Source organism: Eschrichtius robustus, chromosome 9 (genome assembly GCF_028021215.1).
Source record: "Eschrichtius robustus isolate mEscRob2 chromosome 9, mEscRob2.pri, whole genome shotgun sequence".
Taxonomy (NCBI): domain Eukaryota; kingdom Metazoa; phylum Chordata; class Mammalia; order Artiodactyla; family Eschrichtiidae; genus Eschrichtius; species Eschrichtius robustus.
In genome coordinates this window covers 7,711,852-7,736,778 of record NC_090832.1, presented here as the reverse complement: position 1 = coordinate 7,736,778, position 24,927 = coordinate 7,711,852, and the positions used below count along the sequence as shown (strand labels likewise).

At 45.0% G+C, this 24,927-nt stretch overlaps 1 protein-coding gene across 3 annotated transcripts in view; it reads right to left on the bottom strand.

Annotated features, from left to right (window-relative positions):
• SLC22A2 (solute carrier family 22 member 2) overlaps window positions 1–11,489 on the bottom strand; it is a 29,867-nt gene extending 18,378 nt beyond the window's left edge. For all 3 annotated transcript variants that reach the window (XM_068551156.1, XM_068551154.1, XM_068551155.1), the window contains exons 1-4: window positions 11,042–11,489; window positions 9,049–9,152; window positions 2,637–2,791; window positions 547–715 (exon numbers count right to left, since the gene is read on the bottom strand). In XM_068551156.1, the coding sequence (XP_068407257.1) occupies window positions 547–715; window positions 2,637–2,791; window positions 9,049–9,152; window positions 11,042–11,452 (839 nt within the window). In that variant the 5' untranslated portion in view covers window positions 11,453–11,489. The remainder of the gene's footprint in view (window positions 1–546; window positions 716–2,636; window positions 2,792–9,048; window positions 9,153–11,041) is intronic.
• Between the last annotated feature and the right edge of the window lie 13,438 nt (window positions 11,490–24,927).

Genomic DNA, 24,927 nt, shown 5'->3' with positions numbered 1-24,927 from the left:
GTTTTCCATGTTTCCCTTGGGCAGGGGTGAGAAACATATTTCACTTGCCCTGGTAACTCTGATTGCTTGGTATGGTCTCTCTGGGGTGCCATGTTGGCCTTATCTGGGATAAAGACTGCTGTGATTGATTGGGGATGTCTGCTTTTGGCATGGTATGGGAAGTGGTGACAAAAGTGCCATACTTCCCCTTCTCTATCCTGAAGTTTCTTCTGAGGAGGGGCAGCATAAGAACAGTAATATTGTCAGTCTCTTTAAAGGGTATCATGGCTACTGGAAGCTACTTTAAACACCACAAAAATAATGTGAAAAATGTGAGATCCAAGTCATAGAGCTCTTAAGTTCAAAGTGAAAGAACATCTGATTTCCAGAGGGGAAGACAGGTTAAAGCTTATGATTTTTATCCCTGAAACATGGACCTGGGTTTCCTGTGAAACAGAAGAGTGAAGGATATCTTAGGTTGGAAGGATGGTGTGCATTGGGGAAGACAGTCTTTTTAGCTAAATAAAATATTTCAGTCTGTCTCCTCTTGGTTCCACATGGACTTACCAGTAATAGAGCAAGAAGCAGAAGTTGGGCAGAGTCACTGTGAACTGCAGCCATCTCCAGTGCGGAAGTGCGTATGCCACCCCAGCAAGCACCAGGAGCCCAACCGTAAAGGCCACTTGGTAAAAAATCCCCACTGTTCTCCGATAGCTCAGCCCAACAAATTCTGTAACTGCAGAGAGAACCCAAATGGTCAACGCAAGTCAGTACAACAGTGAGTTGGCTGTCTAACCATGGGGAAACTAGAATGCCAACTCAGAAAGTAGTCCAAGTTCTAGAATTTTCTATACAGCTCTCTGAAAACTTTTAAATGTTCTTTGGGACCTATTTTGTTATGATTACTGCTGTTGTGTTAATTAATGTGAAATCTTATAATCCCACATTACATGGAGTAAACATTGACTTTAGAGCATAGATGATTTTCACGTAAATGAATAGCTCAATGTAACTTGTCCTCTTACATGAGTTAAACATTTTCTTGGCAATCTTGTTAATGTGTTTAAATGGCTTGGAAACCTGGTGGTGGCGTTCCAAGCTGACTGGAGTCGGCTAGTACTGGCTTGCAAGAACTGATTTTTAAATTTTCAGGAATTTTGCAAGCTGGTTTTTAACCCATTGGTATCTTAAAAGCAGGCATGGTGGGAGTATTTACAACTTAGAAATTGGAAAACACTATGAATCAGGCTTTTTATTCTCCAAGAGCTGGTTTACAAGCATAACAATGCACATGGTATAATAATCAGCCTTATCCAATCCCATGACTACATCATGACAGAAGTATGAAGTCTGTGGTACGTGGATTTAAGAAATAGTCATTTTTATATTACAGACATTCTAGAATTGAGATTCTAGATATTCCATGAACCCCAGAGTTTTGCTTTAAATGTTTGGTAATCATGTTAAAGACTTCAACTATTTGTAAACCAAATAGAAATGCACTCTGAAATTATTTCTATAAATCACTGTGAATTATCCAAAAGCATTTTAAAAAGATGGACAAAATTATGTACATGCTTAATAAATAGAAATGTCTGTCTTTCAAAGTGGTTGGGGTCATGGATGAGGTCTTGGGGTAGCAGGTAAAAAGAGGGTGAATGACAGGTGCACCTTAAGGACATCCAGAGGGACTGGAGAAGAAATTAATGGGAGAAAGATGAAATTTAAATTCAAATTCTACATATTTCTACATGTCATGTGTATGAGAAACCAAATTTCTCATCGAATAACTGCGTACATTAGTTCCTTTGTTACCCAGACATAGATCAGGTGACGACCATGACAGGCACCTGAGAGTATTAGGCACCATCTCCTCTTCATCTCACAGAATCCCCCAAATTAACTTTACTGGGTCAAATTTTAAGCACACATATTCTAGTTCTCTTGTGCGAAATGAAAGATTGATTAATATTATTTTAATTTCAGTGTCCATTTCCCTTTGTGTGGATGCTATTTGAATGTAGCAGAAGGGCAAGCAATGATGGAGTGAATTCCCAAGATCTAATTATGGTGGTAATTCTCCTTAATATTATTTTACAGATGCTCTGCTGTTATCATTCAAATATTCTCTTATAATCCATGGAGCTTAAGCATAGCCCTGACTCCTAATGAGTAGGATGTAAATGATATTCCTGGTCCTACAAATGGCTCGCTGAGGAACCGAGATCGACCACAGTACTTCTATCCTTGGTTTCCTTGCATATACATTGAGGATAAATGTGGTTTGCTAGAATGGATGTACTCAAATTAATAAAGCCCCTTATAAATCTAATATATTCTCATCAATGAATTGTCTCTCTGTAAAGCCTGGTAGGCTAGATTTCCTCTCTATGGGCACAGAAAACAAAAATTCCTGAAGAGTTATATAAGAGTTTGGATGGCATGATGTTTACTCTCATTCCTGCTTCATTGTTTTCTTTCTAGGAGGAATGCAGAATGAGTTTACTGAAAAGATTTCAGAAATTCTTTTGATACAGAAAAAAAATCTTTCAACATTGTCTTGAAGCTGAGTCCATTTTCCTGTGCAGCTACCCTCAGGTGACTGACTATATTTTGCCAGCAATGTCCCCCATAGCTACAATCACAAGCGTTCTTACTCAGGATGTAGCCTATTAACCAGCCTGCCTTGCTGACCAGTCCTTGGATCAAGCGAAAAATTAACATCCATGTATAGGTTGGGGAAATAGCCACGAGAACTCCAGATGAAGCATTTATGAGGATTGTAATCAAGAGGCAGAGCTTACGGCCAAACCTGCAAGGAGAAAACGAAGACAGGGAATGGAATTAGATTAGATTCATGAGGGTTGTAGAAAATTCATGGAAGTTATGGAACTCTAAACTAAAGTGGAGGTTATCTCTGAATTATGGAAATTCAGGAGGTACAGACTGATACGCACCAAGAGAATCCCTGACTTCAGGTCAGTTCCATCAGGACTTTGCACCAGAGCACTATGTATAAACCTGAAGCCCAGTGAGGCCCATTCACCCTGGGCTGGAGCACCTCTCAGCCCCATACTGTGGAGGGTACGTGGGGAGGGGTGATTCTTCAGGCCACTCAGCGCTGAATGCCCCAAGGGCCCGTCTAGGTCTTCTGTCATCACATGAGCTGGGCCTTTGCACCAACAGTCTCAACTAGTTGCCCACTGAGGAGCTTTTGCTTTAGAAAAAACAAAATTCCGTGTTCAAGGTATTTCCCCATCCATTTCCAACACTGCCTTTGGACTTCATGGTATTTGTGTGTCTCCATGGAAACGGTCTTTTGTGTGGCGCTGTCATCATCTCACCTGTTGCCATCCCATAGGCCTTTGCCGTGGAGTACCTTAGCAAGATTGCTCCTGCACATTTTATTTGAGAGACTTGGGTCCCATCGGTTTAGGGACCTGGAGAGTGTCTCATTGCAGGGTAGACGGAAACGTGGGAACCTGGGTTTAACCTTGGCCTTACCGCTGACTGGGATGTCGGGTGAGTTATGCGGCCTTTCTCAGTTTCTTCATCTGGAGAAGAGCTATCTGACCCAGCCTGGCCAGGGGATTAAGTGCGGTACTACACGTAAAGAGCTTCGCACCCAGCCCTCATCCCTCCCTCCCTCCCTCCCTTTGCGAAGCTGCCTCTCAGAAAGCTGACTTGAGGTTCAGTCTCTTTTTTTCACATTTCATCATGTCCTCTTGGTTTTGTTCTAAAAGGCGCCCTAATTAGCTGTTAGTGGATTTAAAAAAATTCTTCACGCAAAGCGATGTTTTATTTAATTTTTGTTTGTTTATCCACTTCAAACTGAACGTCAGTAGTGCTGCCACGTCATTAGCAGTGCACATGTGATGCGGCTGGACATTTTTTAATTGCTGCTCTTCTTTTAGGCAATTTGTGCTCTAGTGAACATTTCAATACTAACTGACCATTTGAAAAGAATCTACAACATTGTTAATAATTACTTGGGATTATTAATGCTTTAAATCTGAAATTTAAAGATCAAGCAGTCTCATTAGTAATTAATGTAAACTGCTAAACTTCTTAAAACCCTGTTTTGACCACATCATTTTAAAATTCTCAGTCAGTGGTTCCTCACTGTAAACATATACCCCCTGGACTTTTATCCACAGCCTTGCAAAGTCATATCAACACAATGTTTTAGCCTTTCTTCCTGAACCTCTCCCTTTACCCTCAAAGAATTTATAAGTATGTGCTGAAGTGATAATTCTTCAACTTCCAAAGTTGACTCAGCCAAATCACCAAGCACCATAATCATGCTCCTGTATATGGACAAAATCCCATGGCTGATGAGAGGGAACATTCACCATCTGAAACTCAGTGCATGGAAGCCTTCAGAGAATCAAATCTACCAATGCAGAACAGCTTCACTAGGGGACATGTTCACATAAAGACACAATGCTATTAAAACAATAAGGCAGGGACTTCCCTGGTGGCGCAGTGGTTAAGAATTCACCTGCCAATGCAGGGGACACGGGTCCGAACCCTGGTCCGGGAAGATTCCACATGTGCAGAGCAACTAAGCCCATGCGCCACAACTACTGAGCCTGCACTCTAGAGCCCGCAAGCCACAACTACTGAGCCTGTGTGCCACAACTACTGAAGCCTGCGCGCCTAGAGCCCGCACTCCGCAACAAGAGAAGCCACTGCAATGAGATGCCCGCACACCACAACAAAGAGTAGCCCCCGCTCACCGCAACTAGAGAAAGCCCGCGCACAGCAACGAAGACCCAACACAGACATAAATAAATAAATAAATAAATAAAATTTAAAAAAAAATCACAATGAGGCAGGGCTGGAAGAAATTTTGGAGATTTGGGAGAGTGGTTTGAGAACCTTCCCCCCCTTCCTACCCTACAACAACAGAACCACTTAAGTGGTTAAATGAAAAACGAAGAGCAAATAGAAGAGAATGGGGTGAACTCCAGGACTGCTGGCTTCAAAAGTCCTTTAGCTACTTGCTACTCAGACTGTAGTCTTGGGCTATCAGCATCACCGGAGAGTGGTTAGAAATGCAGATTCTCAGGCCCACTCCAGACCCACTGGATCAGAATCATAATGCTAACAAAACCCCCAGGTGGGGGGCTTCCCTGGTGGCGCAGTGGTTGAGAATCTGCCTGCCAAGGCAGGGACCACGGGTTCGAGCCCTGGTCTGGGAAGATCCCACATGCCGCGGAGCAACAAGGCCCGTGAGCCACAGTTACTGAGCCTGCGCGTCTGGAGCCTGTGCTCCGCAACAAGAGAGGCTGCGATAGTGAGAGGCCCGCGCACCACGATGAAGAGTGGCCCCCACTTGCCGCAACTAGAGAAAGCCCTCGCACAGAAACGAAGACCCAACGCAGCCATAAATAAATAAATAAATAAACCTAAAGTTAAAAAAAAAAAACAAAAAAAACCCAGGTGGTTAATATGGACGTTAACATTTGGGAAGCACTGCTTTCATTTCACTGAGCCTCAGTCTCCTCATCTGCAAACGGGCTAATAAACTCTCCTTTCAAAGGCTGTTATGATCCTAAGTGAAATGTAACACACAGTGATACCCAGTACAATGACTGCCACATAGTACGTAGGGGAGAGCTAGTTTTGAAAGATTCCACAGAGTTGAGTAAGTTCGACTGCGACCCACTGGGACTTTGATTCTGCCTTGATCTCGTTCCGCTGTGAAATCTGGACAGTGCAGTGCTGGCTTTTGAGAGCTGATTGATAGACTTTCAGAAAATTTGTGAGCTGATTGTTAAACACAGCCATTATTAAAAATGAAAGTACACACTTACAATAAAGTAAATTATGTTAAAAACATGTGTAATAAATATGCAAAACTTATCTCTTTCTAATTATTTTACTGTGTTTGACCATTATCTATGCTCAGGAAGTTTTTTATGTCTATCTGTTGTAGTTGTATGGTGGAAATACCATAGAATGGTGCATATTTCTAGCCAACTCTGTGTTCAGTGACCTCACTTTGGTAGCTTGAAATGGATCACCGTGGGACCCTTGACAACATGGAGATCAACAAACCCTACAAATTGAGGCTTTTTCCTTCAGAGAGTCAGTTGTTAAACATTTACAAGCCTAACACTAAATTACTGACCATTAGAGTAAAAAAACCTTGAATTGGTGAGAGATTACTTTTTTGGTGTCAGGTGATTCTGAAAATCATTCTTTAGGAGGTTTCAATGATGAAACAAATTAGACATCTTACAAAAGGTTTACTTTCAAAATCTCTACCATATATCCCCTGTCCCTCCCTCCTTCTACTTGCAAAGGTGACCTTCAGAAAGTTGACTTGGTGTAAGGCTCAGTATTCTTATTATAACCTGTTCATAATGTGCTCCTGGCTTTCTTCTAAAAGACAAGTTCATCAGCTGTTAGGTCATATTGTTACAGGAGAGAACCAAGTCTGATTACATGTTGGATCTGTTTCTTTTACTTTAACCTTTGCTTCCCGTTGCTTTTGTTCACTAAAAGGATACTGTCTATACATAATGGCCTGCCTCGGGGAACCCCGCCCCTCTGCCTGAAAGTTAAACCAAAGTGCCTTTGTTCAGGGAAACATCCAGACCCACCTGCTGATGGCTGCAAGGAAGAAGAAATTAACACATCCCCTCCCTGAGGCTGGCCATTCCAGGGGATATTTGCAAAACTTATGGTGTTTTTACTTTACTTCCCCATCTCCTCCCCCTCTCTGTTCTATAAAAGAAACTGGCATCCAAACCCCGATAAGATGGTTATTTTGGGGACCCTAGCCTGCCATCTTCTCACCGGCTTTCCGAATAAAGTCGTGTTCCTTGTCTCAACACTTCGTCTCCGATTTATTGGCCTGTCAAGTGGCAAGCAGAGTGAGCTTGGGCTCAGTAACAATATTTTAAAAATTCCTCATAGCTGACAATCTATTTTATTTAGTGTTGGTTTAATCTGTAGCATCAGATGGGTTTCCATGAGATTCTTGTTCCATTCTATAAAACCTGACAATTATTCAGTAACAGGCGTTAAGTGTGCAATAGATAGTGTCCTTTTTGGACCCGTAGGGTGGTTGTCTTATTACGCACCCTTACCTGCATACACAAACAGAAGAGAAGGGGGAAGCAACCAACCAACCAGACTTCAGACAGTTTAAGAAAACGAAATAGAGGGATGTACACAGCTTTGGGGGGAAGAATAATGAGTAGTCAACTTTACATGGGAGATTTCAACAATGGGAACAAAATAATGAGGTCATCTAAGAAGGTGGATAACTGACCGGGGATTTTAAGTCAGGAATGCACCATCCAGAGAGAATGATAACCGGTCTCCTACTCTCTGAGTGGGATGGGAATAATTAACTCATTTATTGAACCAGCTGTGAAGCTCAGTTCCCTGTTCGCTCACTTCTGTGCTGGCGAGTTGAGTGTTAGAATCTCTTCCTTCGTGGAAGAGCGAGTGGAGAGGGAGCCCGGACTCAGGGGTCCAGAGAGCCACACGCGGGGAGCAGGGTGGACTCTCCACCACCCTCATCAGGGTACCTCTCAGGACTTCAGGGGTCATTTCCAGACCACCGTCCTTATTGCCAGTTCTGTGGCAAAAAAAAGTAAAAGCGAATGACCTTCCTCTGCACCTCACAAGCCTCTGTGCCACACAGCGCCCCAGGAGGAGCCTTCGAAGGAAGGCTGAGAAGACAGTTACAGGAGTGGTGTGATGCACGGGGCTGCCTCGTGACCCAGCACCTTCACTGTCACCTTCCCTCCCTCCTGCTACCACAGGGGGCCCCGGCTGTGACAGTTCAGATGCCCCTGAGGGTGTGATTGATACAGCCATCCTTATTAATCTTTAACACATTTGCAAGTTTTAATCCAGACTGTAGTATCATCAGAGAAAATGTTCTATCTATATCGAATATTAAGCTCACGGTTTTTGGTTTATCTGTATCAAAGATATAGTTGGGGAAGGCAACAAGCGTAAAGTGTATTTACTTTACCACTTATTTCAGAATTAGATACATATAGTTGTAGCTTATAATAAATTATAAAAGACTGTATAATTATTATATAGTTATATGGCACTATCTCACTAGGTGACTAATGATTAAAGAGGATAATCCTGTCCAGAATGTTGCACACGGTGCCTGGAACATGGGAAATACTCAATAAACAGTCAATATCAGGAATATTAAATAATTAGCACTGATGGCCAAATTACCTAAGGTGCTTATCAAGTATAAAGCCAACTTTTCCGTTCCTTTCCCTTTGGGGGACTCCTAATAATGTCTAATTGATCATCAACAGAGTAAAGATGCACCTTATGAGGAACTTCCAGCACAGTGAACCTGGGATGACAAAATAGTGGATCAATAAAAGACATAGGAACGGCTCGATTAGTATGAGTCACTGAAAACTAGCTCCCGGAGACATGGACCCATGTGTGAGGACCACCTGCTGTACATTCCATGTGGAGAGGTCTCTCCTCATCTCTCTCCAGGGACGTGACAGTATGGAAGTGGATATTTACCTCTGCCAGTGTGGAGACCCTGTTTCCCTTTCACCAGATTATATCTTAGGTTCCATACATATAATTACATCTGGCCCCAGGGCCCCAGTTCAGGAATCCTGCAACGCCACAGGCTCAGGTAAGAACAAAAGGGAGAGTCTACCTGGTTCCAGCACAGGAGAGGCAAGCAGAGGACGGGACAGAGCTCAGAGGCCCTGAAGACGCATGACCAGGTGGATGGCATGAGGCCAAAGAAAGAATTGGGATTACAAAAGGGATCAAATCCTCTATCACTCTCCCTTCTAACGCTAAGCTTCTGGATAGCCCACAAGGAAACACTGCTGCCCAGTGTTGAAACATCCCTGTATGATCCAAGAGAATTAGAAAATAAAGACATTCGTCATGCTAACCAAAGCTGTAAAAGAAATCTAAGACCGTCGCGACAATTCAGGAAAGTGTGGTCTGTGTGCTCTGGGAATGGATGGTATTCAAGCAGAGGCAGGTGAATCCAAGCGCTCTCCTTGGACTGCTTACCTTCCACCACTTTTGTACTGTACCTACCTGTCTGCTGTGTAGCCGATACCCACAGAACCGATAAAAAATCCTACATTCACAGCCGACTGAAACAGGTCCAGCATCCAGGAGTTGGTACACACTAGGTTAAACTGTGAGGGGCCAGGGGTGTCCCGGGTTGGGAGGGAAAGAAAACAAAATTCTGTTAGACACAGCTCAACCCAGGGAGATCAGGAGGTATTCCTTGCATGGCACTGATGTGACTGGACGACAATAAACCAGCTCTTTTCTTGCTCGTGTTAATTTTCTTTACACAACCCCGAAGATTTGTCCCGCAGTCTGTTTAGCATTCCATCTGGCAGTATGTCATCAGGCTGAACTGTTTTGGCTAAATGAGCTGAAATTGGGTAATTACTTATGCACAAACCATTTCTCTTTGTAATTTTATTAAATATGTGTGTGGACACATTCAAGCGTTGCCCTAAGGAAGCCGGGCTGTTCAGTGTCTCTTTAAATTAGGGGAATTAGCATCTTGCTAATGGCTGTTACCTTTGTCCTCACTTGGAACAGGAGGCGGTGCTGGGGATCCACAGGTGCTGGCCTGGAGGTCGGGAGGAAACCCCTTTCTAGGGCTAAGGACTAGCTTTCTCATTTTGTGGCCTTGGGCAAAATTTTTCTCTGCTCTGGGCCTCAGTCTCCCATCTCTGTATGAACAATGAGATGAACCACGCTGCAAAAGCCTCTTAAAAGTTTTATGGTACTTGACCAACAGAATGTGGTGGAAGTTTTACTTTGCCATTTTCTGGGTCCAGGCCTTAAGAAACAGGTAGCTTCCTGTGATGGTTAATTTCATGCGTCAACTTGACTGGATCACAGGATGCCCAGATACTTGGTTAAACATTATTTCTACTTCTTAATGATTTTGTTTAATCAAAAATCACAAACATGTTAAGCCAATGGAGGCTGGAAATAAAGAATCAGTGTAGAAGAAAAAAAAAAGTTTTATGGTGTTAAATCTTCAATCCTCCACATTTCATGTAACTATCAGACCATTTTAGATCCTTCAGATGGCTCTTCTACATTAACGCCTGTACAGAATATCTTCACATCATCCGAGCAGTCCTTTTAAGTTAAGCCAGGCACCTGGCTTTCTTTGTATTTGCAGAATAATTTTATCCCCCCATTTTGCTTTGTCTCCAATAAAAGCAAGTCTCACTACTATACATAAAATAGACAACTAATAGGGGCTTACTGTATAGCACAGGGAACGCTACTCAATACTCTGTAATAATGGCCTATATGGGAAAAGAATGTAAAAAAGAGTGGATATATGTATATGTATAACTGATTCACTTTGCTGTACACCTGAAACTAACACAACATTGCAGATCAACTATATTCCAATAAAAAATTTTAAAACAGCAAGTCTCCATTTTTTCTTTCTATTTATTGAAGAGGCCTCATGATTAGATGTTAATGCCAAGTGTGGTTTTTAATAAAATAACGGTACCATAGCATAAGCTCCAACCCCAAATGGTTTGATATGGATACTTCGAGCAAATTAAAGAGAAAAAAATTAGCCATCGAGAGAAAAGTACATTGTATCACAGTAAGGCACCGTTCAGGTGAGTTCTGTGAGGTGTCAGGTGTCCATCTGTACCATGGCAGAGTGGAGGGGAAGGCAGGGCTTCCAGAAAAAGAGGAGGCTTGAAAATTTTCCCTTTCCTGGCATAATTTCCAGGAATTCTGATGTTTTTGCTTGCTTCTTACCACTGAGACTTGCATACACTAGAATCATTACTGTCAGAATTTGAAGCTTAAACTCACCTGCTCACACCCCAGACAAATAAGAGGCTGTAAGTTTTTTTGAAAACTAGGATTTGATTTTACTTTATTAATTAATTTGTTTGTTTGTTTATTTGTTTATTTTTTATAAGATACTTAGAGTCCAAAGAGCACATCTGGCCCTCCCTGGGTTCTTCCTTAAGAAAAACTGCACGATTTGCTTTCTCCATCCCTTCTAAGTCCCACGATCACCTACCTCAGTCACGATGGAGGAGCCGGGCGTGTCGTACACCCAGCCGTGCCGACAGGGGCCCAGAGGCAGGAGGCTGCTGTTGGCGGCCAGGCCGGCCAGCGGGTCCACGCAGCCGAGGGCGCTCTGGTTCCAGTCGACCTCGTAGCGGCGGCACCGGCGGGGGAAGGCCTGGCCCTCGGGCCCCGGGCCCGGCACCGTGTAGTTGAGCTCCTCGGCCAGGCTCCAGCCGCATCGCCGGCTCAGCTCGGCCACCCCGGGGCTCCGGCAGCGGTGGTCCGGGGTGAAGCCCAGGAAGACGATGCCCACGTAGATGGGGGTGAAGGCGGCAGAGAGCAGAGCGAGGAGGAGAAATGTTTGTTTCTGGAAAAAGTTGAATTCCCCTATGTGTTCTAGGATGTCGTCCACCGTCGGCATTGTTCCGGGGAGAGAAGTCCCAATGCTGCCTCCTGCGTTGCTCAGACGCCACTGAGCGAGGCTGGGCCCAGCTCAGCACAACCCCGACCAAAAGTCAAAGGGTGAGTTTATTTTAGAAAGCGACCAGCCTTTGGTCCAGACCTTTACTGGTCGGACCAACTCGCAGCCACGCACCTCCCCGGCCACGTGTGTCCAGCCGCTCCCCCGAAACTCCCCGAGCAAGTCACAGGGCAAGATGCTGTGTTTATCGTAGCATCCCTCAGGTGAGTGGGTCCCTACCTCATGCCGGCCCTGCAAACAATCCTTCCTCTGTACCACACCGGGAGAAATCCGAGCACTGTCACATATCACAGCCCTGTTGATCTTTCTGTAGTAAACTGAGTGTCCAGGAAATTAATACATTCATACCTCACTGACACAGCCAACCTTTTCGCTAAGGTGTTGCAGGGAAACACACACAATTTTGGCCTTGCTCGCTGGGTACGATGCGAATCATGGTCTCCCGGTCAGAGGTCTTGTCTGGATTCAAGGTGGTTTGCAAATTCTATCGCTGGGCTTTTTCTACAAACAACAGCCGGGGCACTCGGGGTACCTGCTGGGGCTGTTTGTTTTGATTTTTCCAAGATTTTATAATTCTGCTCTTTAAAGAATGACGATTTGGCATTCTTGCCTTTGAACCCTGGAACCCCTTGACCTGTTTGTGAGGAAAGAATAAAATGTTCTCCACACATGTAGGTCAAGTGTAATGCAGGCAGGAGTGGTCTCATTCTGCTGTTTTTTGGTCTTAGTTATTTCTGCCTGTGGTCAGGGGTGGAGCGGCTCTTTAGGATGGTATTGGTGCATCCAAACGCAAGGGAAACAGGCAAACATCTTTCCTGGTGGGGAAAGGATCCTCACTGCGGTGGGCAGCTGCCACATCAGCAAGGTGGCCTGCTGATATATCTGCATATTAAAATACCAGAAATTTAATCCTGTTTTCTTCTTTTTTTTCTGTTGGGGTCTGTTTTCCTGTGTGTAGAACAGCATGGGTTGAAAAGTAGTGACCCACAGAAGTCCTCCTCCCCATTGCAGCTGCAAACTTTGTTTTCTTAAAAAAGCAAGAACCAGGGTGCCTCTGGGGACCTTGTCAACCTCTTCTGGGCTCTGTCAGGCTCCTGGAGGTTCTCTGCTTGGTGGTAGCAGGATGGGGGGACTCCTGCTGCCCCCGGCCCCAGTTTGAGTGCGTGGGTTCAGACGCTATAGAACCAAGAGCTGGGGGAGTATTTCTGGCACAGATTCATGCATGCAATTCTACCTGCTGACTATTCAGTGGGCTAAAACAAAACAAAATAAATGAGAACTGGATTAAATTGCTGACTGTACCGGGACTGGCCAAGGCCAAGGGTGGGCCGTGGTGAGCAGGGGTCTCGGCTTCTGAGGTAATAAACTGTCACAGACTAAAAACGCCAGCCCCCGAGAGCCGTGGCTCGTCCCACAGCCGTCTTGGGTAACAGATAACAGGGAGGATTTCCAGAGAGATGAGGCCACGGCCGGTTGACTGAATCTGGAGACGAGTTCCAGTTCTTTGCTTGGGAGCTCTCTAGAGGCAGAGAGATTTTTCAAATAAAGATGAAAAATCATTAATAACATAAAGGACAGATAAATAATGCCAACTAGCAAAAAGATATGGTGATATCAAGCAAGAAGAACATACCTTTAACTTTCATTTCCAGGAAAATGGAATAGATGGCCTTTTCCTTTTCCTTCCGGCTGAGCACGACTAAAACCCCAGCATGCTGCATATAAAACAATTGCCAGGACACACTGAACAGTGGAGAGAAGGAAGGCTGGGCCGGGACCTCCGGGCCCAGAGAGTGACACAGTGGGCAGTTTTCCTCCTCACAACCCAGACTGTGTGCTGGAGAAGCAGCAAGCCAGAAATACCAGTGGTCCCAACAAAATACCATCGAAAGTCCCAACAAAAGCCTGCTCTCTCTAGATTCCCAGGAATAAGCTGAAGCTTTTCAATGACCCTAATGGATGTCTCATTCCTCTTTTCTTAAGGTTTTTTCTTTGTTATCAGTCTCTTGTTAGCCCCAAATCACATTGTCTCTTAAAATAATCCCATAGCTCCATAAGGTGAAACACTGCCTTAAGAGTTGCTGTCTGCGATTCCGCAGTGTGATTTTGTCCTCTGAACAAGGGTGCTGAGCACCCTGGACATGATTCCCCAGGTGGAAACAATCGGCAGGACCAGGTTTCACCTCATCCCGCCTCTGTCAAATGTGTGGATCCCTCGACGGGATCCTCAACGCACAGCCACTGGACCTCGGAGGCTACCAGCTTCACTGCCCGACATTCCCTATTGACGGACAAATTCATCTTCTATATGCCTGTCCACGTGCGCTCAACATAATGGCCTAGTTCTCACCTCCAGAACTACCAGAACAAGACTCCTGGCTCCCCGAGGTGACACCCCATCACACAGTAGAGGTCTGTGCATTGCTGTGGCTGACGCGGGGAGACTGGGGTGGTCTGTGGTTCCTCCCAGGAGTCCAGCATGGCCAGCTGGGGCTTTGGTCTTACTCCCCGACCTCCACCTCCAGCCTCTTCTCTGACCCCAGGTGCCTATGGCGGGAGCCAGAGGAGGACCGGCAGGTGGCAGAGACCGTGACAGGGAGGAAGGGAGGAAAGAAGGCGACTCATGTCTGCTGAGCATGTATTCTGCTCCAAGGAGCCTTGGAGGAGCCGTGTCTCTCCTGTAATCCAGAGACCATCCCCATGGGGCAGGTGTAAGTGCCCCTATTTACAGAAGAGGGCACTGAGGGTCAGAGTGGTTTAGGGACTTCCTCAGTGTCAGCCAGCCAGTTAAGGATGAGTCAGACCCGAGGCAGGGGTGTCCCCACACCTCTCCTGCCTTCTGGCATTGGCCAGAACTGATGTGGGAGGAGGCGAGTTAAAAAATGACCCAGGTCCTAAAACTCAGCACCTATTCCAGGGACCCAGGTGGTCCTCACTGCCCCTTATTAGGAAATTGTATAAACACCTGCACCCTGGATTTGACTCGTTGACATGGTCCACTTCAAGACACCAGATCTTCATGCCATGAGCAAGAGGGCACCAGGTGAGAGGCAAGAAGAGTGTCGTTTGCCAAGGAGAAGTGATGTTGAAACTCACTGTGAATTACTTACAGTAAATGATCAGATAAGGAGAAGGCAAGACCTCAGATCACTTACAGCAATTGGTTGCCTGGTCATTTGACCCTTTTCCATTGAAATACCAGCGTAGAAGCAAAGCCCACAGCACGGCCACAATAAAACCCATCCTCCTGAGGCAACAGACCCTACAGCAAAGCCACACAGGCGGTGAGCGGGAGGAACCCCAGAGAGGGAGGGAATGGAGCGGTGGGGTACCTCCAGGCTTACAGCCTGAGTCTGGTCTCCTGGGCACCCACCACTTCCTTTGTGGGGTTGCTTACACACTCAGGAGCGTGGCGAGAGGCTAATCTGAACCAATGCTGAACTATCACTTAATCCATAAAATCGGATGATTCATTGTAATAAGTGTTGGAAGTATTTCTCAATCTTTTATCAGGTTCTTTTGTAATGTAAATAAATATTGTCCCCAGATGCTATGTTCTGGAAGCACCAAGGAAGGCCAGTTGTGCCCAGGCTGACTTCTGAGCTCTCCCCACCAGAGGACAGGTGGGAAGTTAGAACTGAGTCCTACCCAGTAACAAGCTAGCGTTCAGGCAGTAGACACATGACACAGAGAAAAAGTACGATGTGGCCTCCGGTCAGTGCCGCCCCGTATGTAGGTAAGTTGGAGCCCACCTGAGACCAGGATGATTGGAAGCAGGTTGTCTCAAGGTGGTGAGGGCTGTGTGTTCTCCAGGCAAGTCACAGGGGTGATGGCAGCAGACCGGGCGGGACCAGGAAGGGAGAGTCCACACAACCAGACTGCGCCCAGCCTTGCCCTAGAGCATACGTGTCACTGGGCTGGCTCCTAACTTGTAAGCTGTTGCCTATTCTCGAGTCAGAGAGCCGATGAGCGGGAACACTCAGGACCCCCCGGTGCCGTGGCTCCCTGCTGCCAGCCTCACCCACAGGACATTCTTTACCCCCCTCCCTTCCGCCTTCTCCCTCCTCCCTGTCCCCGCCCCATCCTGCACAGGCCTCGGTCCTCCTCACTGCCCTGCTGCCCACCTGCATATATTGGCCACAGCGGCAGGAGATCTGCTTTGACCCAGAATCATGAACTTGTAGAACCTCTGGATAGAGGGACCTCAGAGGACATCAGAACTGACACTTTGATATCTCAGAAACATCTGTCCCACATGGTTTCACACACACGTCCTGTGCAGGTGAGCCCACTCCGCTGTTAGGCATTACCAATTGCTGGAAAGATCTTCCTCATCACGCATCAAGAGTCGGCTTCCAGAATCTTCCACACACTTGGATATTATTCTTTCTTTTGGGGTCAGCTAGGTTAGGTTAAAACCTTCTTACACAGAAATTCTTGTATTGGAAGATGGCTTTCTCTGACCTCAGAATCTTCTCTTTCCAGAGTAAACGTCCCCAGCTCCGCATGTGGCAGGTGTTCTATTCTCCTCACCACCAGGGATGATCCTGATGTGTGCTCTGGTTTCCCCTTAACTTGCAGAGTCCGGGTCCCAGAGCATCACTCCAGGTGGGGTTCCCCTGGGTGCTGGAGAGCTGGGTGCTGCCCTCTCAAGCCGGGGTGGGCCGACACCAGCAGACAGGCAGCTCCTCCGTCAACCTGCTGCAGTTGCCATCCCGCGGAGGAAGGGCTGATCGGCTCTCCCTGGGCTTCTTTCATTGACGAAATCTCTTATCTTGTTTATCCGTATTGGTTCTGCTTTCCCCGCAAAATGGTGGTCCTGTGCTTATTCCCTTTAAGCCAGGAAGGTGGAGTTAGACTGGCCATGACATCAAGGTGGCTTCTTAGAAGGGGCAGGAACGAGGCGGGTGACTGAGGTTTTGGGGGTCCCTCCTTCCTGTAGCACCTTCTGTCTCCTCTTAGCTCAGCCTCCACACCTGGGGTGGGCGGGCAGCTCTGGGGGCCACAAAAGGCCTGAACGCTGCGTGTTAAAATACGAGACACGTGCCTGATACCAAACCACAAGGCAGCCTGGCTGACTTCACAGGCTTCATTTGAAGAGCTGCAGGGAAAAGTAATGTTTAAAACACTCAGGCAGTTAATGACTACAGTTTCCTTCTTCACAGACACCACTTGTCTTTAAAGACTGTATTATTTCTTATGCAAATAGTGCAGAGAATTTGGTTTTGGCCTTTGGTTTCTGAGTCGGGGTGAACCTGCAGCTCATACAGGCCCCGGGCTCTCTAATCTGGCAGCTCGACTTTTATGTGGTTTTGTTTGCCAAAGCAAACGCCGTATTAATGTCCAAATATTTGGTTGGCCAAACAGTGCCTTCAGTTTTTAAGTAAAAATAAAAGGCACATTTTTCATTTTCACTAAGAACTTTATTGAACAATGTATTCACCATTTTGTTCCACTACCTTCAGCCATTTTTCAGGCAACTTCATAATTCCATCTTCCTAACACCTTTTATCTTTTTGAGCAAGGAACTGTTCCAGGTGCCTTTTATAGTCTTCCAGGGAATTGAAATTTTTTCCATTAAGAGGATTTTGTAAAGACCTAAACAAATGGAAACCAGAAGGTGCAATGTCTGGTGAATACAGCGGATGAATCAGAACTTCCCAGCTAAGCTGTAAGAGTTTTTGCCTGGTCGTCAAAGAAACATGCGGTCTTGTGTTGTCCTGATGGAAGATTATGTGTTTTCTGTTGACTAATTCTGGACACTTTTCTTCGAGTGCTGCTTTCAGTTGGTCTAACTGGGAGCAGTACTTGTTGGAATTAATTGCTTGGTTTTCCGGAAGGAGCTCATAATAGAGGACTCCTAATCCCACCATATATACAACTTCACCTTCTTTGGATGAAGACCTGCCTTTGGTGTGGTTGGTGGTGGTGCATTTCACTTGCCCCACCATCTCTTCCGTTCCACATTATTGTACGGTATCTGCTTTTCATCGTCCGTCACAATTTGTTTTAAAAGCAGAGCCTTTTCATTACATTTAAGTAGAGAATCGCATGCAGAAATACGGTCAAGAAGGTTTTTTTCGCTTAACTTATGTAGAACCCAAACATCAAGGCAATTAACATAACCAAGCTGGTGCAAATGATTTTCAGCTCTTGATTTGGATATTTTGAGTCTGTCGGCTATCTCCCTCGTGGTATAACGTTGATTGTTCTCAATTAATGTCTCGATTCGATTGCTATCAACCTCAACTGGTCTACCGAACTGTGAAGCATCGTCCAGTGAGAAATCTCCTGCACAAAACTTCGCAGATCACTTTTGACACATTTGATCAGTCACAGCACCCTCTCCATACACTGCACACATCTTTTTTTGAGTTTTGGTTGCGTTTTTACCTTTCTTGAAATAATAAAGCATAATATGCCAAAAATGTTGCTTTTTTTCTTCCATCTTCAATGTTAAAATGGCTACACAAAAATTCACCAGTTTTGATGTCTTCTTTTAAATGCACGCTGATATGACAGCTGTCACATACAATCTAACAAAATTGTTTTGAATGAAGTTAAAGACAACCAAGTGCTACTATAGCCATCTTATGGAAAGAAACAAACAAACCTTTTGGCCAACCCAATACAATTGAACATTCGTGGGCATTTAACCAAGACCCAGGAGCGAGTCAACTTGATTGGACTGCTTTCTTCAAAGAGATAGTGAACCTGGTCTGGCTAGAAGGCATAACTTTTAATGTTACATGGGTGCCACTGGAGAATGAGAAGAGAAGAATCTTTAAGATTTTCATTTCCATAATTCTCAGCTTTTATTTTTTTTGAAGTTTGGATTAGTGATCGATTTCCCCCTCAACTGACTTATTATTTGTTTTTTTTTCTTTTTTTCTTTTGGTCACATTGGGTCTTTGTTGCTGTGCACAGGCTTTCTCTAGTTGTGGCAAACGGGAGCTACTCTTTGTTGTGGTGTGCGGGCTTCTCATTGCTGTGGCCTCTCTTGTTGCTGAGCGCGGGCTCTAGGTGCACGGGCTTCAGTAGTTGTGGCTCGTGGGCTCTAGAGCACAGGCTCAGTAGTTGTGGCGCACGGGCTTAGTTGCTCTGCGGCATGTGGGATCTTCCTGGACCAGGGATCGAACCCGTGTCCCCTGCATTGGCAGGCGGATTCCCAACCAGTGTGCCACTAGGGAAGTCCCCGAGTTATTATTTCTTAAGACCATTTATCCAGAGCACTGAGGGTAACACTGCCTGTAATCCTCTTATATGCTTACGAGGTGGGGATTCCCACACAGGTATGTGTGCCAGAGTCAAAGGGAATAAATAATGCTAATGTCAATCAATCCCAAGCTGATTTTTTTAAAAAAGTGTCAGAAACAGAGCTTTTAATTCACAGCAAAGCCATAAGCTTCGTCAGTGGAAGTGTCGTGCCTGAGGTTCAAAGAACTCTGGTTAGAGAGGATGGGCCCAGGACATCTTAACTTTTTTGTGACTTCAGCTCAGAGCAGGGGTGCAGCAGATGAAAGGGAGGGGCATCTCCTTGGAAAAACTGCTGATTCCAGATCAGGGTAGTAAATCAACATGAAGAGCTGGGACATCCTGTCAGGCCGGAAAATAAGAGAGTACTGGTCATGCCGAAAGGGCAAAGGAACCCCATAAAGATGCTCCCATTGGCCTACAACATGACAATTTGGGCACCAACAAGAATAATAACTGCAATGCATTGAAACACATGTGTATTTTAAAAATCTTTTGGCTCATAATGATATATTTTTAAATCTCATGAAATAATCTAGGCATCAATCTTTAATACACTCTAAATTCGTTAGGTGAAATGATGATGAGGAATTCCATATTGGAGGGGTCAGGCTGACACCACCTAAATTTCCCCATCCATAAATAGAAGGGAACAGACTAAATCTCTAGGGATCCTTTAAACATCATAATTTAAGGACTTAGTGATTTGCTAGCTGTAAATCCAAAGTCTTCTGTGTCATGCACAAAGACCCTCATAACACTTAGTATGCTACAGATCTATCACCACAGCGTAAATACATATAAACTCTCCCCTCTATCTCTCAACCTTCCGCATTAATACAGGTAGAGCCAAGCTGGGTTGTGTGAGGTATATGGTTCCTGGATCAACTACTACCTATGTCCTTTTCATCTCTCTGGGTTATGCCCCTCATTTATTAAGAGAAAAATTATCAAGTACACCAACAGAATTAATTCCTCTAGAAATTCTTCATCTTCCCAAGAAAGACAACTTCAAGTAGAAGATGAAGGAAAGGCTTATCGACTTCTGGTTGAAATGAAAGATGATGGCAAGTGATCAAAGTGTCTTGTTTATATTTGAGATTTCCTCAAGATCGAGTCTCAGAGTTTAGGTTCCTTTGATTCAGGAATAGAAAGAACAGACAGCTTAAGGTTGTGGTTTTCATAGGACTGGAAGTAAATTGGGGGACCTACAAGCCATATTCATTTACCCAGATCCTGCAGGAAAGGAACACAGTGTGAAGAAAATCGTGTATAACCGAGAATTAAATTGAAGAATTTACCTCTTTTCTTCATATTAATTTTAGAGGGTGAAATAATTCATTTTTAGAGGAAAAAATTCATTTGTGCTAAAAGCTAAAATAAGCAAGTGTGGAAATGAGCAAAAACAATGCAATTGAGGACAAAAAAAGGCTCTCTCTTCAGAGCTTGCTGTACCAAGGGAGTCAGCCCCTTGCATTTTGGCAGAGACTCAAGGGCAGGCAGAGGAGTGGGAAGCCTTCTTAGTGGAGAAAGACACAGCTCCAGGCATGCCCTGATGGAGGCTGCAGGCACGGGGAAGCTGGAGGCAGCTGACCAAAAGCAGGGCAACCGTGTGATTGGTTAGGGCTGCATATTTCGTTTTCTATGGTGGGTCCTAAATAGAGATGCTGTCAGTTATTAATCAAGTTCTGGCTGTTTTGGTTCGGTTGCTGCAGGCTGTTATTTGGCTTCCTGAACTGATGGCTGCAGAAGTTCTGTCTTTATACAGTCTGGCCATTACTGTGTGTATGTTCCGTCTCTCACAAGCTAGTCATTTGTCTGAAGAAGCTTTAACTACTCTCTGCAAAGAAACCAAACCAGGCTTGGTCGGAGACATAACAGCATGATGGGGGAAACAGTCCCAGAGAATGATAAGACATGACATCACGTTTGGGGGTGTGGTCTCAGAGCAGGGAGAATTTGCCTTCTAGGCCACTCTCTTCCAGAATCTCCTAGGCTAGGTCTCTGAGATTGTAGTAATGCCATCAGCAAGCAGACTTACCTGGTCAGAGAACAACAGCTCCACCAATGTGAGGGGAGAAGTCTCGTAGGAGTCCTTATTCAAGAAAATTCTCTATTTTTCCTTCAAATATATTTCTCCATTCTCTCGGCTGTCTCTCAAGTGGACTCTTCATAAATAAGTTGGAGTTTTTCATTCTTTCCTCCATTTCTTTTAACTTTTGCCTACATTTTCCATCTCTTTATTTCTCTGTGTTGAGGCCTATGTTACGTTCCCAGATGTATTTCTCCTCTGCTGTGCTTACCCTGCAGTTTAATTTGTCTAAGGCATTTTATTTAAATGGCTGAATTTCTATTTGGTGCCTTTTCAATCTCCTTGGTTTTTTTTTTAACATAATTTTGTATTCTTGCACCACACAATCAAATACTTCCTTTCCATACTTTTAAAACCTTTAAAACTTTAAAAATGTACTCATTTAAAAATATTTTTTAGATTTCCTTATTTTTGTGTTTCTGGCAGTGAATTTTCTCCAATCCTTAGCTTTATTTGGGGAACTCAGTTTCAGCAGCTCATCACCTCCAGGGCTTGTATCCATGACTTCTGTTCTTCCTTAGCATTAAACCCCAGCACCAAGGGGTTTATGGCATTCCGTGGACTCAAGTCATGTTGAATTTCAAGAACCACCTCTCTGGTTCTGAGTTCCTGGTACGACTCTAGCCTCTAGGGAGATCCCTTTCTTGCTTTGGAGCTTGGCTCTCTATCCGTCAATGGTTCTATCCAGCATATCCCTGTGCAAGGAGCTGGATAGCATATCACAGAGGAGATCTGCTAAGTCTGCCATGTTGACCAGTGTCAACTAATATTTATGATGTGCCTACTGTATACCTTCTGTAGCTAGGTGCTGAGGATGACAAATGAGCAAGGCACAGACCTTTTCTTTAGGGAACCTAGAGTCCAGAGGGCCAGAGAGACAAATGAAATATTTATAATAAAATACAAGAAGTTCAATGCTGCATGGGATTCTATAGAAGCACCAAGGAAGGGGCATCTGACTCAGGCTTTAGGGAAGGTTGGGAGTCAGTGAAGAAATGTGTGTTCTTCTAAACAAAGGCTCTATTGGAAAAGATGGTTTTGCAGGGAAAAGGTTTTGGTTTTATTTTATTTTAAGAATCTGTGCGTGAGCCCAACAATGACAGTCATACACACTGAAGTCCTTGCCTCGCTGGTTCCCACAGTTTAGGACTTTCCCAAGCTTCATGTTTCTTTCAACACCAGAGACATTATTTGATGAATCATTTATTCAGCAAACATCATCCAAACAGCTATTAAGGTAGCTTCTCAAAAGATTAATTTTACTGCTGGGACATAGGTGATACCCTGGAAAGATGTGGAATCATTGCCAACTGCCATTGTAAATATTTATTAGGAGGCTGTTCTGGGAGGCTTTGTTCTATTGTTGCTTTTTTAAGCATTAAAAAAGTGCTACTTATCTGCATATTTTTTGTAACATATGAAAATTATTACTTATATTGAAGATAAATAATCTGGGACAACTTAAAAACAAGGGATCTGGAATGGAAGAAATACAGTGAACTACTTATAGACCCATAGGATGTTTGAGCTATATATTGCCTTGTTGGAAATCCAGTCCGATCTAATCAAAACCAGGTTTCTCACCAGCAAAGCTGGTCTCTACTCCCTAGATGCCAGTAACACCCCTCCCACTCCAAGTCATGACCAAATGTCCCAGACGTTGCTAAATGTCCCCAGATGAGAACTACTGGTCCACATCCTTTCTTTTAGAGATAAGAAGTGGAAGCCCTGAGAGTAAATGATGTTATGCTACACAGCTAGTTAGAGACAGTCCCTGCAATAGCATCCCTGGTCTCCTGCTGCCTCTTCTCGGGCTCTTTCACAGAAACTGCAATAAAACCTCCAGGCTAGTATTAGTTAACTGTTCAGTCCTATTTGCAACAGAGGCCTGGGCTCAGACCCTCAAAATAATGTAGCTTCTACTGACTCCAGCTTGGCAAGCTTGTACTGTTTGAGTCGTTCGTCTCCAATGCACTTAAGAACCAAGATTTTTGTGAAATTTCAATGATACTCATTGAGCTGATTCTAAGTAACCAAAATGTTCCCTCCAAGCTCACATTTTCTTTTAAAGAAAGTATCTGTTTCTCTCTCCATCTCCTTCACCTGTGAAAAAATAAATGCCTTGAGCCAAGCCCAGAGGATTGTGTACTTGATCATTCTCTGTGGTGCTGGTGATTGGATGACCATATGCTTGCCAAATGGTAAATAAATCCTTACACAGCTTTTGTTCATTTGATAACTGGGTGTAATATATGCAAAGTTAAAGTTCACTTCTTGAAAACATCCAGTTTTATCTGGGATCTTTTCTTCTGGTCAGTACATTCAGACACCTGAGGAAAAAACCAGATAATCCACATTTTGAAACCCTGTGGTCCTATTTTTTAGCCTCTTATTCACCATGTTGACAAATAAGTGAGACAGCAGAGGGTGAGTGAAACCAGGCCCCAGAATGTTCTTCGTTGGGGAATGTACCACCATGACCCAGCCCTTCCTGGCTGGTGAGATGCTCCCTTAATTACAGGTTGCTTGGCGTCACTGGCAGGCCTGGCTTGGATTCTGACTCTGCAGAGCTGTTGTCTTTGAAGTCTAGCAGCTTGTGGTTGGAAAAGACCACCCGAGCCAGAAAACGGCCAGTGAAATTCAAGCTCAACTCCAATTTATGTCAGTGTGCCAGTGACGAAATTCACGAGTCTCCCTTGGCACTGCTGAGCATCTGACGGGGCAAATCCTTGCCGACAGCCAGTGCCAGCGGCCACAGCAGGTGCTGCTTCTTGCTCGTTGTTGAAATGCCCACAGCTCTGGGAGATGGCTCAGGAATGCTGCTGACGCCACCCGAGGGCTCAGCACCTCTACTCGCTTACGCTACCACTCTGCCAGTCGGTAAGAGGAAATATGTTTCTGTACTGGGAGACGTCCTCATTGTACCAGGTGACGAATTTTGAGCTGGTTTGTGCAGGAGCCAGAGATATCCACAGTCAAATTGAAAACTGGGGGTGGAAAAAAATCGGGTCAGTGCTTCATGGTCAGGACGTATGGAGGCCCCACAGACCACTGATCTCTTTCCCCTGAATTACTACATCTTCTGCATTGTGAACTGAATCTTTCTGTGATTAAGTCCAAGTAGGCAAGGACTATCTCCTGGTCCCTTTTCATGCACAGCACTATGTTGGATGTGGCAGCATGGGATAGCAGAAAGAGCACTGACCAAGGTGGGTCTAAAGATCAGGAGTCAGGGACCTTCAAGATGGCGGAAGAGTAAGACGTGGAGATCACCTTCCTCCCCACAAATACATCAAAAATACATCTACATGTTGGGTCTTCCCTGGTGGTGCAGTGGTTAAGAATCCACCTGCCAGTGCAGGAGACATGGTTTTGAGTCCTGGTCTAGGAAGATCCCACATGCCACTGAGCAAATAAGCCCGCATGCCACAACTTCTGAGCCTGCGTGCCGCAACTACTGAAGACCGTGCACATAGAGCCTGTGCTCTGCAACAAGAGAAGCCACTGCAATGAGAGGTCCATGCGCCACAATGAAGAGTAGCCCCTGCTCTCTGCAACTAGAGAAAGCCCGCTCGCACAACGAAGACCCAATGCAGTCAAAAATAAAATAAAATAATAAATAAAATTTTAAAAAATTACATCTACATGTGGAATAACTCCTACAGAACACCTACTGAACACTGGCAGAAGAACTCAGACTTCCCAAAAGGCAGAAACTCCCACGTACCTGGGTAGGGCAAAAGAAAAAAGAAAAAACAGAGACAAAAGAATAGAGACGGGACCTGCACCTCTGGGAGGGAGCTGTGAAGGAGGAAAGGTTTCCACACACTAGGAAGCCCCTTCGCGGGCAGAGATTGTAGGTGGTGGAGAGGGGGAGCTTCGGAGCCACGGAGGAGAGCGCAGCCACAGTGGTGCGGAGGGCAAAGCGGAGAGATTCCCGCACAGAGGATCGGTGCCAACCAGCGCTCACCAGCCTGAGAGGCTTGTCTGCTCACCTGCCGGGGCCAGCAGGGGCTGGGAGCTGAGGCTCCGGCTTTGGAGGTCGGATCCCAGGGAGAGGACTGGGGTT